This window comes from Nannobrachium achirus, assembly GCF_963921795.1.
Source record: "Nannobrachium achirus genome assembly, chromosome: 19".
Lineage (NCBI taxonomy): Eukaryota > Metazoa > Chordata > Actinopteri > Myctophiformes > Myctophidae > Nannobrachium > Nannobrachium achirus.
Window position 1 is genome coordinate 49,885,012 of NC_137826.1, and position 14,807 is coordinate 49,899,818.

The 14,807-nt window shown below is 43.1% G+C and overlaps 1 protein-coding gene across 1 annotated transcript; it reads left to right on the plus strand.

The window, feature by feature from the left end:
* Window positions 1-7,771: 7,771 nt before the first annotated feature.
* Window positions 7,772-14,191, plus strand: LOC308304100 (uncharacterized protein; the record flags this gene model as incomplete). Its single annotated transcript, XM_080748659.1, has 7 exons — window positions 7,772-7,920; window positions 8,550-8,613; window positions 9,273-9,335; window positions 10,170-10,371; window positions 11,744-12,001; window positions 13,145-13,594; window positions 14,118-14,191. The coding sequence occupies 7 exons, from the start codon at window positions 7,772-7,774 to the stop codon at window positions 14,189-14,191; spliced, it is 1,260 nt and encodes a 419-aa protein (XP_080604785.1).
* Window positions 14,192-14,807: the final 616 nt, after the last annotated feature.

Genomic DNA, 14,807 nt, shown 5'->3' on the forward strand with positions numbered 1-14,807 from the left:
AACGGTGTTGAAGGTGGATGGGGAAGTGGGTCGTTTTATTTTTTAACAAACCAAGCGCTCCCTGAGTACCTTCTCTTGCATGTGACTTCGTCGTCAGCTAGCAGCGCTCAAAGTCAACACTGCACTGACTGCACTCCGTGCACTGCGAGCCACAGACAGAGCCGAGCGCTCAAAGTTTCAAAGCCCGCAAAGAAAGTTGCCGTAGTTGTGGTGTGACTGTGGACTGTTGGCTGTTTGAATCGCTTGCATCGCGGTCGTGCGCTATTCTGCATCGATGCGTGATGTGATATCGGTTATAGCCTTGTTGATTATTTACGATGATTCGCTAGCTTAGCCACATGCTAACGCTAGAGTGCGAGGAGCTCATTCGGCTGGTGTTTCTCCGCCGCTAGAGTCGCCGTGACTTCTTCCTACAGAAGGAGGCTGAGACATGTCACAAAAAGTCTGGTCTCTCAACTTAAGAACGGACTGTACGCGTAAAATACACAAACCCAAGGCTAGTGGCCACAAAACAGTTGTAGCTAGAAGCCTCAAAAACTACTCCAGTGAGGCTTTAAATCACACACTAGCGAATACAGACTTTTCCCCTGAACTGCAGTGTACAAATGTCGAAGGAGCATGGTGTGGTTTTAAAACCAAATTGACCGATGCTCTAGACAACGTGGCCCCCTTGCAAACCACCAGGGTTAAAGCCCGCCAAGAGCCATGGTATAACTCAGATATTACCGAATCAGCTAGACTCAGAGACAAAAAGTACGATGAAAAACGTAAGTGCTGCAAAAAGCTTAGAAAAAAATTCAACCCTGACCTCAAAATCCAAATCAAACATCTTACTGCTCAGTGCAAGAAACTCAGAAACCAGACAATCACCCTAATTAGATCCGCCAAAAAAGACTACATCGACGTCAAAATTGACGAATACAAAAACAAACCACGAGACCTATGGAAGTTGCTTAACTCTCCTACTGCCAGATTATTTATTTATTTATTGGGTCTGGCGCCATCAAAAAGCGGCTTACCTTTGCGACGTTATAGTAGATAGACAGACAGACATTTATTTATTTATTTTTATTTTTTTTGGTTGTGCAATAGTGCACTTTGGTCTGCCAGGCAGCAGAGGGCGGCGTCATGCGAGAATGAATGTGAATTTGCCTGTTATGTGTTGAAGAAGAAGAAGACCAGTCACTGGCCACAGAGCCTTACAGCCGGAGGAAATCAACAAGGAAGTGAATTGTTCTCCGTTGATCTAACGCATAATGGATTTTTTACACCATCACCGCGGAAAATGTGTTTACAGTAGACGGCCGCGCGACCCCTCATCAGCTTACAGTCATCAGACGAACGAACCGAACGAGCGCCGTATTGGCATCGAGGTTCTGTAAAAAATGGGGCGAACGTTAACGTTCAAAGCGTGGGAAGAGTTAACAACCAATTAGGCTTAAAACCTAAAACCATATGCCACAGCATAAACATCAAAACGGACGCCGCTCTCATTTCTGACAAATGTGAAGTGGCTACCCATCTTAACAAAACCTTTACCACCATGGCCCATTCACTGGTTGAAAGACTGGTCGCCCCATCTGGGCGGTATGGTGTAAAATTTGTTAAGAAATTCTACAATAAACTGGGCGTCAGAAAAGACAGTTTTAAACTTGCCACAGTGACAACTGATGAAGTGTTTAAAAAACTGAGCGCCCTACCTCAACACAAGGCCACTGGCCTTGATAAAATTCCAGCTAGATTTCTCAGAGATTCAGCCGCCACCATTGCTCCAATCATTACCCACATAATTAACCTTTCCATCGAACAGGGTCATGTCCCACAGGACTTCAAACTAGCAAAAGTAACCCCCCTGCATAAAAAAGGTAGCAAACTAGACCCTGGAAACTACCGTCCCGTTTCCATTCTTAGCTCCATATCCAAAGTCATGGAGAAAATAGTCTACGAACAGATTGCAAGATATCTCGATGAGAATAATCTGATTTACGAGTTCCAATCTGGATTCAGAAAATCTCATTCCACCGACACATGCCTTCTCTATTTGACCGACCAAATCAAACGCGAAGCGGATGACGGCAAATATAGCGGCATGGTCATGATGGACCTCCAGAAGGCATTTGACACCGTAAATCATTCTATTCTGATTGAGAAACTAAAAGCCATCGGTCTTGACAGCGCAGCAGTGAGTTGGATGCAATCTTACCTGGTGGGGAGGGAACAGGTGGTGGAGATTAACGGTACCCTGTCCCCCCCCCCCTCCCAGTAAGCTGTGGTGTTCCTCAAGGTAGCATACTGGGACCTTTGTTGTTCCTAATATACGTGAACGACATGGCATCTGCTTGCGACTGCAACCTGTTCCTGTTCGCGGATGACTCGGCTCTCCTAGTCTCGGGCAAGGACCACTTGCAGGTTGAAAAGACACTTAACTCTGAACTAAGTAAGATCTGCACATGGCTTAACGACAACAAATTATCAATTCACCTGGGAAAAACGGAGTCCATCCTCTTTGGATCAAATCATAACCTCAAAAAAGTCGAAAACTTCACAATCAAAGTGGGTGACAAGGTCATAACACGAAAAAACGAAATCTCTTACTTAGGATGCATCCTTGAAGCTAATCTTTCCAGTGAAAAGATGACTTCTAAAGTAATAAATAAAATCAACCAACAAACTCGTTTCCTACAGAGGATCGCCCCGATGGTCAATTTCAACACACTGAAGACCATAGCTGGTGCAATAATCCAGCCCCTCTTTGACTACGGAGTCCACGTATGGTATCGTGACGCACCACAAGCCCTGAAAACTAAACTCCAAACAGCCCAAAATAAACTAATTAGGGTCCTGCTTATCCTTCCCTATCAGACTCACCTCACCGCTACTCACCAGTTAAGAGTGGGGTGGCTCAGAGTAGATGACAGAGTACAGCAACTTGCAATGGGCCTGGTGTACAAGATACACTACACCACTATGATACCCAAGTACCTTTCAAAATACTTTATAAACATTAAGGATGTCCATAATTACAACACCAGAGGCAGCGCCACAGATCACTTTCAACCCAGAGTCAAAACCAACAAAGGGTCAAACTCTTTTTTCTGCTATACCACCAAAATGTGGAAAGCCTTACCGAAGGCCATAAAGAAGTGTGGATCACTAGTAGCATCCTTTAAAATTGCCCTGAAAAACCACTTACAGGCAGCAGCCGTTCGCAACTGGTAAAAAATGAACCTAGCCCAACCCTCCCCTGCCCCTTCTTTGTATATACTGTTTGTTTTAGACTTACTGTCTTTTTTTCTTTTTTTTCTTTACATATCTACTGCATAGTACTGTGTTGTTCTATTTGTCTGTCATTCAATGTTATATGAGATACTTCAATGGTTTCCAGTGGAAATAAGCTTAGTCTTTTCATGGATCTCCTTTTAGTAGACCTTGTACCAGTGAACTGTACCGTCATGAAACTGTACCTTTTCCTATGCAAACTTCTAATAAAGTCTTCAATCAATCAATCAAACTAACTGAGCTCGAGTTACAAGTGAAAAGGATCAACCTTTTCTTTGACGATGATGGCTAGCTAGATTGCAAAAAGTCAGCCAGGAGAATCCACTAAATGAATCATCTGTGATTTACAACTGTTTCCCAAACACTGGGTCGGGACCCATGTGTGGGTCGTGGACACAATTTTATGGGTCCCTTCATTTTTGGTTTCCTACATTTCGTTTTTAATTATTTCAAAACATTTTCAAAAAACATTACCTCCCCAAAAAAGCTAAACATTTCATGATAAAATAAATAAATAAGTAAATTACTTTTCTAATTTCATGAATAAATAAAATACAAAATGATCTAAGAAATGATCTTAGAAAACAAATAGGCCTGTTTAAGAAGTAGTTAAAATAGCCGATCTACAAGCTCACAGTGCACATTGTCACTGTCTATGCCTGTTATTAAAGACAAGTCCTTAAATATTAGGATATTCCTATAACTACCGGTATATCTGTAGGTATTATTGTAGATTTAATTTTCTTTATTATATCTAGAACAATTGGTGGTAGGCAACAAGTTCAATTTTGCTGCATATGTATGATATGTATGAGTAAGTCACTGTTTAACCGAGTTAGAAACGTGCAAATTCAGTAAAAAAAGTCAAAAATTTCGCTATGCGCGGCGCACATTTTGCCCCCATAAAAATGTGTCACCTTTTTCACCTTGGGGCTGTTTGCATGTCTGTATTTCTGATTCAGGTAAACTACTTTTTGCTGCAGAGGAAAAGAAGGATGAGAGACTGCTCATTCAGATTTGTGGAAGAGATCTGGTCGCTTCAGAGGCCACTGTATCACTTAAGTTGCTACAGGCGTTATACACAATACCTGACTTGGAGCACATAATACATAACCAACTGTAACCCAAAAACACCTAATTAAACTTACAGTAAGGTATCGGATGCATCATGCACAGTCCGTGACTGGATCGAGTGCTTTGTACTACAGTTTTGATGGATGAAATGAAAGTGATCGAGTCGATCTGGCTGTGGCCATTTGGAATCAATAAACTAATATTTAGCTGGGCCCAGGGACGTGCTGGCCATTGGGAAAAGCGGGACAACTCCCGAACGGCCGGTTCATTCCCGGGCCATTAGGAAAAACATTTAAATAAAATGTCGGCCTTTGTTCCATTTTGAGGGCTGGGCGGCCAACAAAGTAAATCGTCACTGTCGGGCAGAAACCTCATATCTCCAAGATTCAAATGTATACATTTTAAAGCCCTGCTTCATCATACAAGGCCGTCGCACAAAAGTAGTGAAAACAGCAGATCTACAAGCACAGCTGTGTGCTTGTAGATCGGCTGTTTTCACTAGTTTAATTCATTTTTTTCATAACTTTTTAAATGATCTGAAATGGCAAATCTTTGAGTAGCTGCAGCGCTATGGAGAGAGAGATCTCAATGAGGGCCTCTCCAACTCTTTTTCCCGGGCTGAATCAGGGGCCCAGCACGTCCCTGGCTGGGCCAATCATAGCGGCAGCTCTCTACAGGGGTGCATATTGATTGGTCACTGGTTAAATTTATTTTAAGAACTTGCAGCTGTTGTTAATTCGCTAATCGCTATATTATTAGCTTCTGGTCAACAACTTTCCAGCAGAAGCCTGTACGACATGAGCTTAGATCTTTTCAAGAGAAAATGAACAAAATCGCGAACCGTTACAAACAAACAAGCACCGTGGCACAGTGACTGCAGAGATATGAACAGAAATGATACGAGATGTGATTTGATAATCAGAAAACATTAATGAGATATCAACTCTATTTGCAGCTGTAAATATTCACGCTAAATGTGCATCTACAAAACAGCCATGTCTATGATTTCAAGAACGTTATAATGATCTAATATTAGTTCTTCATAAATGTTCATAAGAGTATAATCAAACAATTATCATCGTGACAAATATTACCTTCGCAGGAGCTGTCGCTGTGTCGCAAGACGCTCATATGATCATAGCATCCTCCTGTTGTTTACCACCATAGAGTTACCACTCGTTCAGAACGGTACTTCCTGCTTCTTCCATCAAGGAACGCGATTGGCCGAAACAGCTGAGCCGTATAAGGAACACAAGCTTTGATTGGCTTATACTTCGGTTGCCAGGTATGGTGTTGCCAGGTTTTTAATAATAAGTAGTGAAATTATATATTACGTTTTCTTATTGTGAAGTTCGCGTTCAGATGGGAAACATCTGATACTGTGTTCACAAATAATTTATCTACACAATACTAAAAAAATAGCCAGTTTTATGATGGGGATCAACTAAAACCTTAACTAAAGCAGATAGGTCTTCATGTCCCGGGGACTAATGTGGCTGTGCCCACACACGGTCATGTGATCAATAAGGCTGCACGTGTGGTAGTCTTGTATGGCCAGACTGTTGACTCAGACAATTTGCAAATACTCCTGTCATACAGTCTGGGAGATGGAAGTTCTAATCATGAGTAGGATGTGATGTGACACGCTCCCTTGATGCAGTAGCGATAACAAGTCCTACTGGAAGCTTTGTGTCTTCTTTCAATATGTTTTGGGGCGTTATTTCGTCTTTCTCTGGTGTTGTTTGTGTTACTCCCATGTAGTGATGTTAATCGACGCATTATTTGCGAATCGGCGGGTCGAGTCCGAAAATCGAAGCGTTGATTTTTTTTTTCACTTATTTTTTTGTGCTAAGCAGCAGTTGAGAGGAGAGCACAGCGTACATTACTTTAAGCAAAACAACTTATGCAGCTGCACCCATCATGTTTAGAACTTGCATCAAAGCCCTAATAATGATGAAAAATGATTGCTCTTCCTTGCGTTAGCATGGAGTCTGTTCTCTAGAGACTAGAAGTGAAGTGACAAAGTCCATGAAATGTAGCGGGAGTGCTCAGGCTGGCACCCAGGCTAGTGTATCAAATGTGGAGGTTTGGTATGCCTAGCTCTCCCTCCCCGACCCCGTCCCCGGGTGTGTCGCATTAACACATGGGCTGCTAAGGTTTATAACATTTCTAGCTGTTGCTGCTGCTGCTGCTGCTGCTGCTGCCGTTCACTCACGCTTTATTTTGAAGAGCCTCGGAAGCTTTGTGCGTGTGCACGTGGGTGTCCACTGACGATTGAGGAAGAAAATCCATTTGTTTACAAAAGCTTGCGAAACTAAAATCCAAACCGCGGCCGACCATCGCCGTAAAGTGTCGCCGTGAAAACAATCAGATCTCTGCTTCCCTGGCGTTCTTTTCACCTCATTCATAGATAAAGCCCTTTTTATGTTTCAGAGTAGAATGGAAATCAATGTAGCCAGGTCGTGCCATTCTCTCTCTCTCTCTCTCTCTCTCTCTCTCTCTCTCTCTCTCTCTCTCTCTCTCTCTGCTACGGGGTGACGTATGGACTCGGGTCATTCAGAGAGCAGGCAGCTGCACGTACAGTTAACCCTTTGTTGTCTCGTTCAGGGACAACTCCTTTTGGCATGGTGACACCTAGTGGCCTTAACTCGTTACTGAACGAGTTTGGCTCCTTGGGTGTTAACGACAAGTAGTACATTTTGTCTTGTGTTATTGTCAATCTTGACAAAATCATTGCACACGACGGCAACGCTGCTATTAACAAGTGAGCTTTCGTTTCAAGCATGCATGCACAAGGCAGGAGGTAAACACAAACACATCCAGTCAGCGCGCACCGCTATGACGCATGCACACTATCAGACTAGCAGTGTTTCTCAAACAGTAGTCCGCGGACCTGACTAGTGCATGCATGCAGGCAGTGTGTTTGTATACACACAGACTTGGCTAGTTTTATTTTTTTATCTATTTACCATCCTATGGACAATATAATACATACATACATCAAAACCATTGTCTTTTTATTTCAATAGATCTACAAGCTCATAGATCTATAGTTCTATACAATAACCATGCACCTTGCTTTCTCACTGCCAGACGCTTAGCTCTGAGCACAGTGAGGAGGGCACCGGCACGTAAGTTGAGGACGTGTCAGGCATCACGCACGCATACCGTGATTATTTAGGCAGAGCAAATTCATAATAGTTATTATGATGATGATCGGCTTGGCTCTTATTTATTTGTTGCTTTTGTCTTCTTTTTTTGCTCTCTTTTTGGTGCTCTTTTGCACAACGCGTGCTGTGCATGTGTGCCTAGCGGCAGGCCTGCACACACACACACAATACATTCGCCACCACAAACACACACAGAGCATTTACGTGTACTATTCTTGTTTTAAGGGCTGTTGCTGAAAGCTGCTGAGATGAAGGAGGACTCTAATGTGCTTTTGCATATTAAAGACAAAGACTGTGTGGCCCTGGAGGTGCGGTACCACATGACCTGTTACCGACAGTACACCAGGTTCTTGGCAAAGTCTACGGCAAGAAGTACTGCAACCACAGATGAAGAAGTGTGAGTTATTACGATGCATTATCAATTTGCTCACATTGCAGATTTGAAATGTAAGGCATTAATCAACAACACAGTCTGTATTTTGTCTGTCCTTAGATATAATCTTGACGGCACAACTCAATAAAAAGGAGCTTTATGGGCTTGAGAAAACATATGTTTATATTGCCAAAGCAAATGTCAAAATATAACAAAAACAGTTGAAATGGAGAACGCATATACAGTTGGAAAGAGCACAGCTAGTGCTGGACGAATAATTTATAAATCAGACACCTATGCGCGGGGGGGGGGGGGGGGGGGGGGGGTTACGTAATTAATTCGGCTTTTCTGTGCCACTGAGATTTTGTAACTTCACCAAACCGAAATAAATTCGGCTCTAAAAGTGGAGTATGAATCGGCCCTAGGATATAGCCTATGTGTCTCTGATATCTTGGTATAGTGGGCACTGCAGGTGGTTAGAAAGTGTAGCTCTGTTTCCACCACACGTTGTGTTCAGTGGGTGCATAGTCTGTCTTCCCTTGGGAATGGGGTCTGTCTGTGGCGACCTTTCTGTATTGCAAGGCTGTGTCTGCTGAGTCTGTACCCAGTCAAGGCTTTCCTAAGTTTTGGGTCGTGTGTGCTCTTGTTCACAGCCCTAAACTGTTAGACTGTCTACCTCAACCATCAGGCACCGAAACAACAACTGAGTCAACTGAGGTAAGCCAAACTATAGTGACAGTGAACACAAAATTTTAATCATGGGTAATTATCAGCTCCAAGTAGGAGGTGTCTGCGCTCTTCAGCTAGCAGATCGTTAGAAAGACTCGTTGGTGCTCAACAAGGACAAACTTTATCAAAAAGACATATTACCTGGGCACTTCAAAAATGGCTACCTAGATAAAAAAGATGGAGCACTCAACTGGTCTGCACGTTCATTTATTGTAGAGCGACAGGGTGACTGACGTGTCGACGTTTAGTCTTCCTCAGAGTCAACCAGAACACTGAACTCTGTATATTTATTATGAAAAAATGGCTGTCACTGACATCACCAAGGGGAGGGCCTATACTGTATATACCCTCCCTTTCAGTGTTCTGGTTGACTCTGAGGAAGACTAAACGTCGAAACGTCAGTCACCCTGTCGCTCTACAATAAATGAACGTGCAGACCAGTTGAGTGCTCCATCTTTTTTATCTGGGTAGTCATTTTTGAAGTGCCCAGGTAATATGTCTTTTTAATTATCAGCTCCATTTGTCACTGGTGTCACTCATATTTCACTATAATTGTTCGGTCCCTTGTACTATGTTTATTTGTATTGTATTGGGTGTTTTTTTTGTGTGTGGATAGTTTTATCACCTGCTTTCACCTGTTTTTACAGCCTGCTCAGGGACTACAGATGAAAATGAGAAGCAGTGCTCTTCCCAGCACAGGTCTCCGCCAGGTGAGGAATGTTGGTTGTGGATGTGCATTGTTTGGTATTGCATGATTAAAAAACAAAAAAAAAACACGTAAGTCGACCTCCTGGTAGCGCTATAAAAGGCAGATTAGAAAAATGCAAGGCAGACGCTTAGGAAATTTGCATAAAGGTTTTACGCAGATCTGTGCAGTTACAGGTCAAGATGCGACTCCGACTATTATAGCTCCATTTCTTCCTCAACCTAGTGAGAATGGGAATGTGCATGTACAGTTTCACCGCAATCGGACGGTGCATTCATGATTTGCAGCATTTTGTTGGGCCACCCCTGCGAGCTTTAGGTGTCGATCTTAGACAATCAGGATGGAACAGTAGACACTGGTGTCTTTCTTTTTTGTTGGGTTAGGGTTAGATTCTGAAAGCTTAACTCCCCAGAGTCTGCATCTTTAAGTGACTTTGATTGGTGCAGGGCTGAGCATGGATCAGATTGTAAATACCGTCATGTACAGTATATATTTCACTGTAGATTAGGTTATCATTCCTAACTCTTAAATTCAACAAATTCTTTCAATGGACTAAAATCTTGTTTTGTTTGATGGCCTTCCTGTCCTGGCATTTGGCCTTTGTGCCCTCAAAAAATGGACAACACCAAAGGCCAAGTGGCTGTGTCCCTAAAATGACCGATCAATGATCTTAGTGATTATTTGCCATATTTTGCCATATTTTCTTTGAGGGCAATGATGAGAAATACAAGGCTGTACCCATTAGTACAGACAAGGAGAGGAGTCTCGGTCTGCTCCTGGAAGAACCAGAGCCCTCCACACATTAAATTAAGTGATTATTTTCCATATTTTCTTTCAGGGCAATGATGAGAAATACAAGGCTGTATCCATCAGCATAAAACAGGAGAGGAGCCCTAGTCTGCTCCTGGAGGAACCAGATTCTACACACATTAAAGAGGAACAGGAGACCATGTTACTACCAGTCAAACGAGAATATGATGATGAAGACATCTCTTCACACTGTTCAGCAGTTAAAATTGAGTGGGAGGAGACCAGTCGAGGTCAGTGGAGCTTGTTTTTAAACAGGAGCATAGTTCCGCCGATTTAAAACGAATCCAATACGGAACTAAAACTTCCTATGTTTGTCCGATAGTTGCGCTGTTTTCCCCCCGCGAGGTACCAAAAATAATTTGTCTACATTGGAACCCATTCGTTTTCCCCTTTGATTTTCTAACCTTAATAAACGTTGTCAAATACTTTATGGTTCCTGTCGCTAGTGAAAAACTCCCTTTCAATCACCATGATATGCGTTTTGTGCAAATATGGTCCCATTTATGTTAAAATGTATGATACATTTGCGGGGGGAGTGGCCAACTAAACTAATACTAGCCTGCTGTGTTCTTCTTCGTGTGCTTTATTTCGGGAGGCTCAACACCACATTCTCCCATGTATCCCTGCGGTTCCACGTGACCATTGGCAGCCAATAGCATTCCTTGTGATTCCTGGGGTACCATTAAAACAATGATGGCGACACCCATACAAGGGACAAAAAAAACATCATTTTCGCAGCATAGAAACCAAAGGCTTCGCATAGTCCATATTTTTTTTACAGTCTATGGTTTTAAAGAGGGGTGGAATGGAGATGAACAAATGCACTAATGAGGAGCTGAAAAAAACATTTAAATGGAAGAAGAATCTTAACTCTTAGCCAGCCAAATCGCCAAAAATCGCCATTTTGGGGAGGGCTGAGGCAGCCAGATCGCCAAACGTCGCCATTCTGATCATTTTCAGATTTTTTTTGTATTTTTCTGACATTTTTAGAGCTATAAATGACCATTCTAGCTTCATATAAGCTTCAGCAATGATATTCCGATGGAAATGACGTCATCACCGGAAATCGAGCGTGTCTCCCATGTACACAAGCATATTTTTTTACATTGGAAGCCATTACAGCAACTCCGCTCTATCTCACGTTCAAAACGTCGGATTTTGATCCGGTTTGAAGTCTCTGTGCGTCTATTGGGCATCTAAGGCACATAGTCGATACTTTTTTAAGACAATCAGGCGCGCGTATGGCGTGCACGGGTCCCGCGCCGTTCCATGCTAACGCTAATGCTATGTGGATGGACTGGTTGCTAATTTGAGGCCTTCTAGCAATCGCCAGAGACCTTAATCGTTGGCGACATCTAGTGTACACTATATAGACTACAGCCTACCAAAATGTCATGCATATGAGAGAAATCTACTGTGACTCTGAAAAATTAATAATATTCCTGGCAGTATAGGCGCAAAAGCATATTGTAAATGGCTGTGTGTGTGTGACAAACGTGCATAATTGATTTTGTTAATGTCAATTAATTATTATTGTAACGTAATAATTGATTTTTAACTTTTAAAACGTCTCTTTAGGTGATATATCTTTATCTCCTGCAGCAGTGGTCCCTCTGAACATGGTTCACCAGGCTCTCCATCCACCAGCACCCCTGCAGCAATGCAGCAGTGACGAGGAGGAGAATGTGGTGGGAACCAAAAGACAACGGGGCAACGACTCTGATTCTGATTGGTCGTACTCAAAGTTTCTGACAAACAATAATAAGAAGAAGAAGGGCAGAAAACTCAACAAAGATGACACTTCAACGACACAGACATCACAAGTCTCATCAAACAATAAGAGAAAGAAGAAAGAGAAAGGTATAAAACTTAAAAATGATGTCACTTCAACGACACAGACGTCACTGACACAGATGGCCATGGTAATTAACACATGGACGTTCCCAGACGTTTCTGGTTGGATCACACACTACAGGATAATCTAAGGCCCCTTTTACATTAAAACGAGCTCTGTGGAAAACGGCTAAGAGCCGTTTAGTTTTCATTTTTTATTTGGTCTTTAGATGAAAACGCAATTTGTCCGTAAACGCGGTAATTTGCATGCCAGGGTCGCTAGGTGCCGCATGTCGGCATGACCGCACTGCCGAAGTTCCGTTCTACTTCCTAGCAGCCAGAGGACTCGCAGATGTAAACAAACAAAACCCATAACTCGCAGGCAGCAGCATGGCGAAACATCGCACCAAAGCAGATATTTTTCAATGGACAGACGACGAGGTGGAGTTGTGGTTCACTTCCTCCTCCTTGACTGCGCATGCCTATGACAACGTGAGCCATGCGTGAGCTAGGACGTCCCATTAGGACGCCCCACATCTCATCATTTTCAGTGGTTTGCTGCGTTTACGGTATTTAGATGAAAGCGGGAGATACAAAGCGTTTTTACCTTTTCCACTTTCAAAGGGGTTTTCACTTTGTTACGGTTTAACCCCCCAAAGACGCCATTATCGTCTAAATGACCCCCCACAAACGGCTATAAATCATTACGTTTACAGTGAAGCCTGTTTTAATCTAAAGGGGGCCTAAGATTACATTATATCTTAAACTTGTACACATACACTTCTGTTGTGTTGTCCCACTGATAGTTATGTGATCAAACAGGTAAACATAATATTAATTAGCTGGGCCAATTGTCCATGAACAAATTAGCAGTTTAAAGATTGGGTCTTTCATCCGCTCACACGATAGGATGATCGGATCCATAAAATAATCGCTCCCAATCAGCCTAGGACAGGGAACAGTCCTGACTCAAAATCACCCCGATTATCCTACCATGTGATCCTAGCTTAAGCGAATAAACCATAGAGAATGATTAAATGCTTCCCTTCAAATGGCCTAATCTGCTCTGATTTTGACCTGGAACACATAATGTCATTACTATGATTCTGTTTGAATCTGTTCTCTCTCTCTCTCTCTCTCTCTCTCTCTCTCTCTCTCTCTCTCTCTCAGGTGTGAGGCCTCAGTCTTCCCAGATTCAGACCTTCTCTTGTTCTTACTCTGAGTGTCCGCTCGCCTTCATCTCTCAGGTCCTCCTGTATAGACACCTCAAGAGAAGCCACAATGACCTCTACTGCCAAATGCTGAGGGATGGACAGATCACCCAAGCATCCTTTCAACTGACCCCAGACTCCATAACCAGCCAGAAACAAGGCGACACTGATACACAAGGCGACACAGACCCTATAACCAACCAGAAACAAGGTGACACAGATACACAAGGCGATGCAGATACACCAGAAGTAAAGACTCCCACAGACTCCCTGAATCACACAGGAAAGAAAGCCCACATGTGTGATCAGTGTGGCAAGCATTTCATTCACCTGGAGAGACACATGCGTCTCCACACTGGACACAGACCTTTCCAATGTAATGGATGTGAGAAGCGTTTCATTCAGCCAGGTGAACTGAAGACACACCAGCGTATGCACACGAGAGAAAAACCTTACCACTGTAAACTCTGTGACAAGCGTTTCACTCAGTCAGGTACTCTGAAGGCACACCTCCGTCTCCACACTGGAGAGAGACCTTTCAACTGTAAATATTGTGACAAGAGTTTCAATTATAATGGTGCCCTGAGCACACACCTGCGTATTCACACGGGAGAAAAACCTTTCCACTGTGAAACACCACACTGTAACATGCGATTCACTGTGCCATCTGCTCTGAAGATCCATCAACGTGTCCATACTGGAGAAAAACCATACCACTGTAAACACTGTGATAAGAGTTTTAAGGATTCAAGTAGTCTTAGGAAACACCAACGTCAAATCCATACCAGAGACAGACCTTTGCCTTGTAAACAGTGTGACAAGAGTTTCAGGTCCTCATATGACCTGAAAATCCACCAACGTGTCCACACAGGAGAAAAACCTTACAATTGTAATCAGTGTGACAAGAGATTTAATCATTTATGTGCTCTTAGGCAACACCAACGTGTCCACACAGGAGAAAAACCTTACAATTGTAATCAGTGTGACAAGAGATTTAGTCGTTTAAGTACTCTTAGGCAACACCAATGTGTCCACACAGGTGAAAAAGCTTTTCATTGTAAATATTGTGACAAGAGTTTCCGTAAATCAAGTAGTGTCAAGTCACACCACAAGAAAAATCACACCCGTGTGAACTGAGCGGTGGTTTACCCATCCCCCCCCCCCCCCCCGTGTGTGTGTGTGTGTGTGTGTGTGTGTGTGTGACTGTGTGTGCGTGTGTGTGTGTGCCTGGCCTGGCCTGAAAACAGCGCCCCTCCCTTAACATGTGTGGTCATAAAAGGTACTACACCACAGGCAGGCTACATACAGACAGACACACACCAGAGGCTACATACAGACAGACAGACACACACACACACACACACACACACACACGGCCACGCTATGGAGACGGTGTGACCACCGCTCAAAAACATGCCACAGTAAACAAAGTGACAGAGTGACCTGGAGAGACAGCGGTGTGTCCACATTGTGGAAAAGAATATACGATCAAATCTCATTACAGCTGCCTACCCATGTTAATCCTCTGCTTCATGTTTGTGTCATGTACATAAAGCACCCCCCCCCCCCCCCCCCCCCACACACACACACACACACACAAAGCGATCAATATTAAACCATGT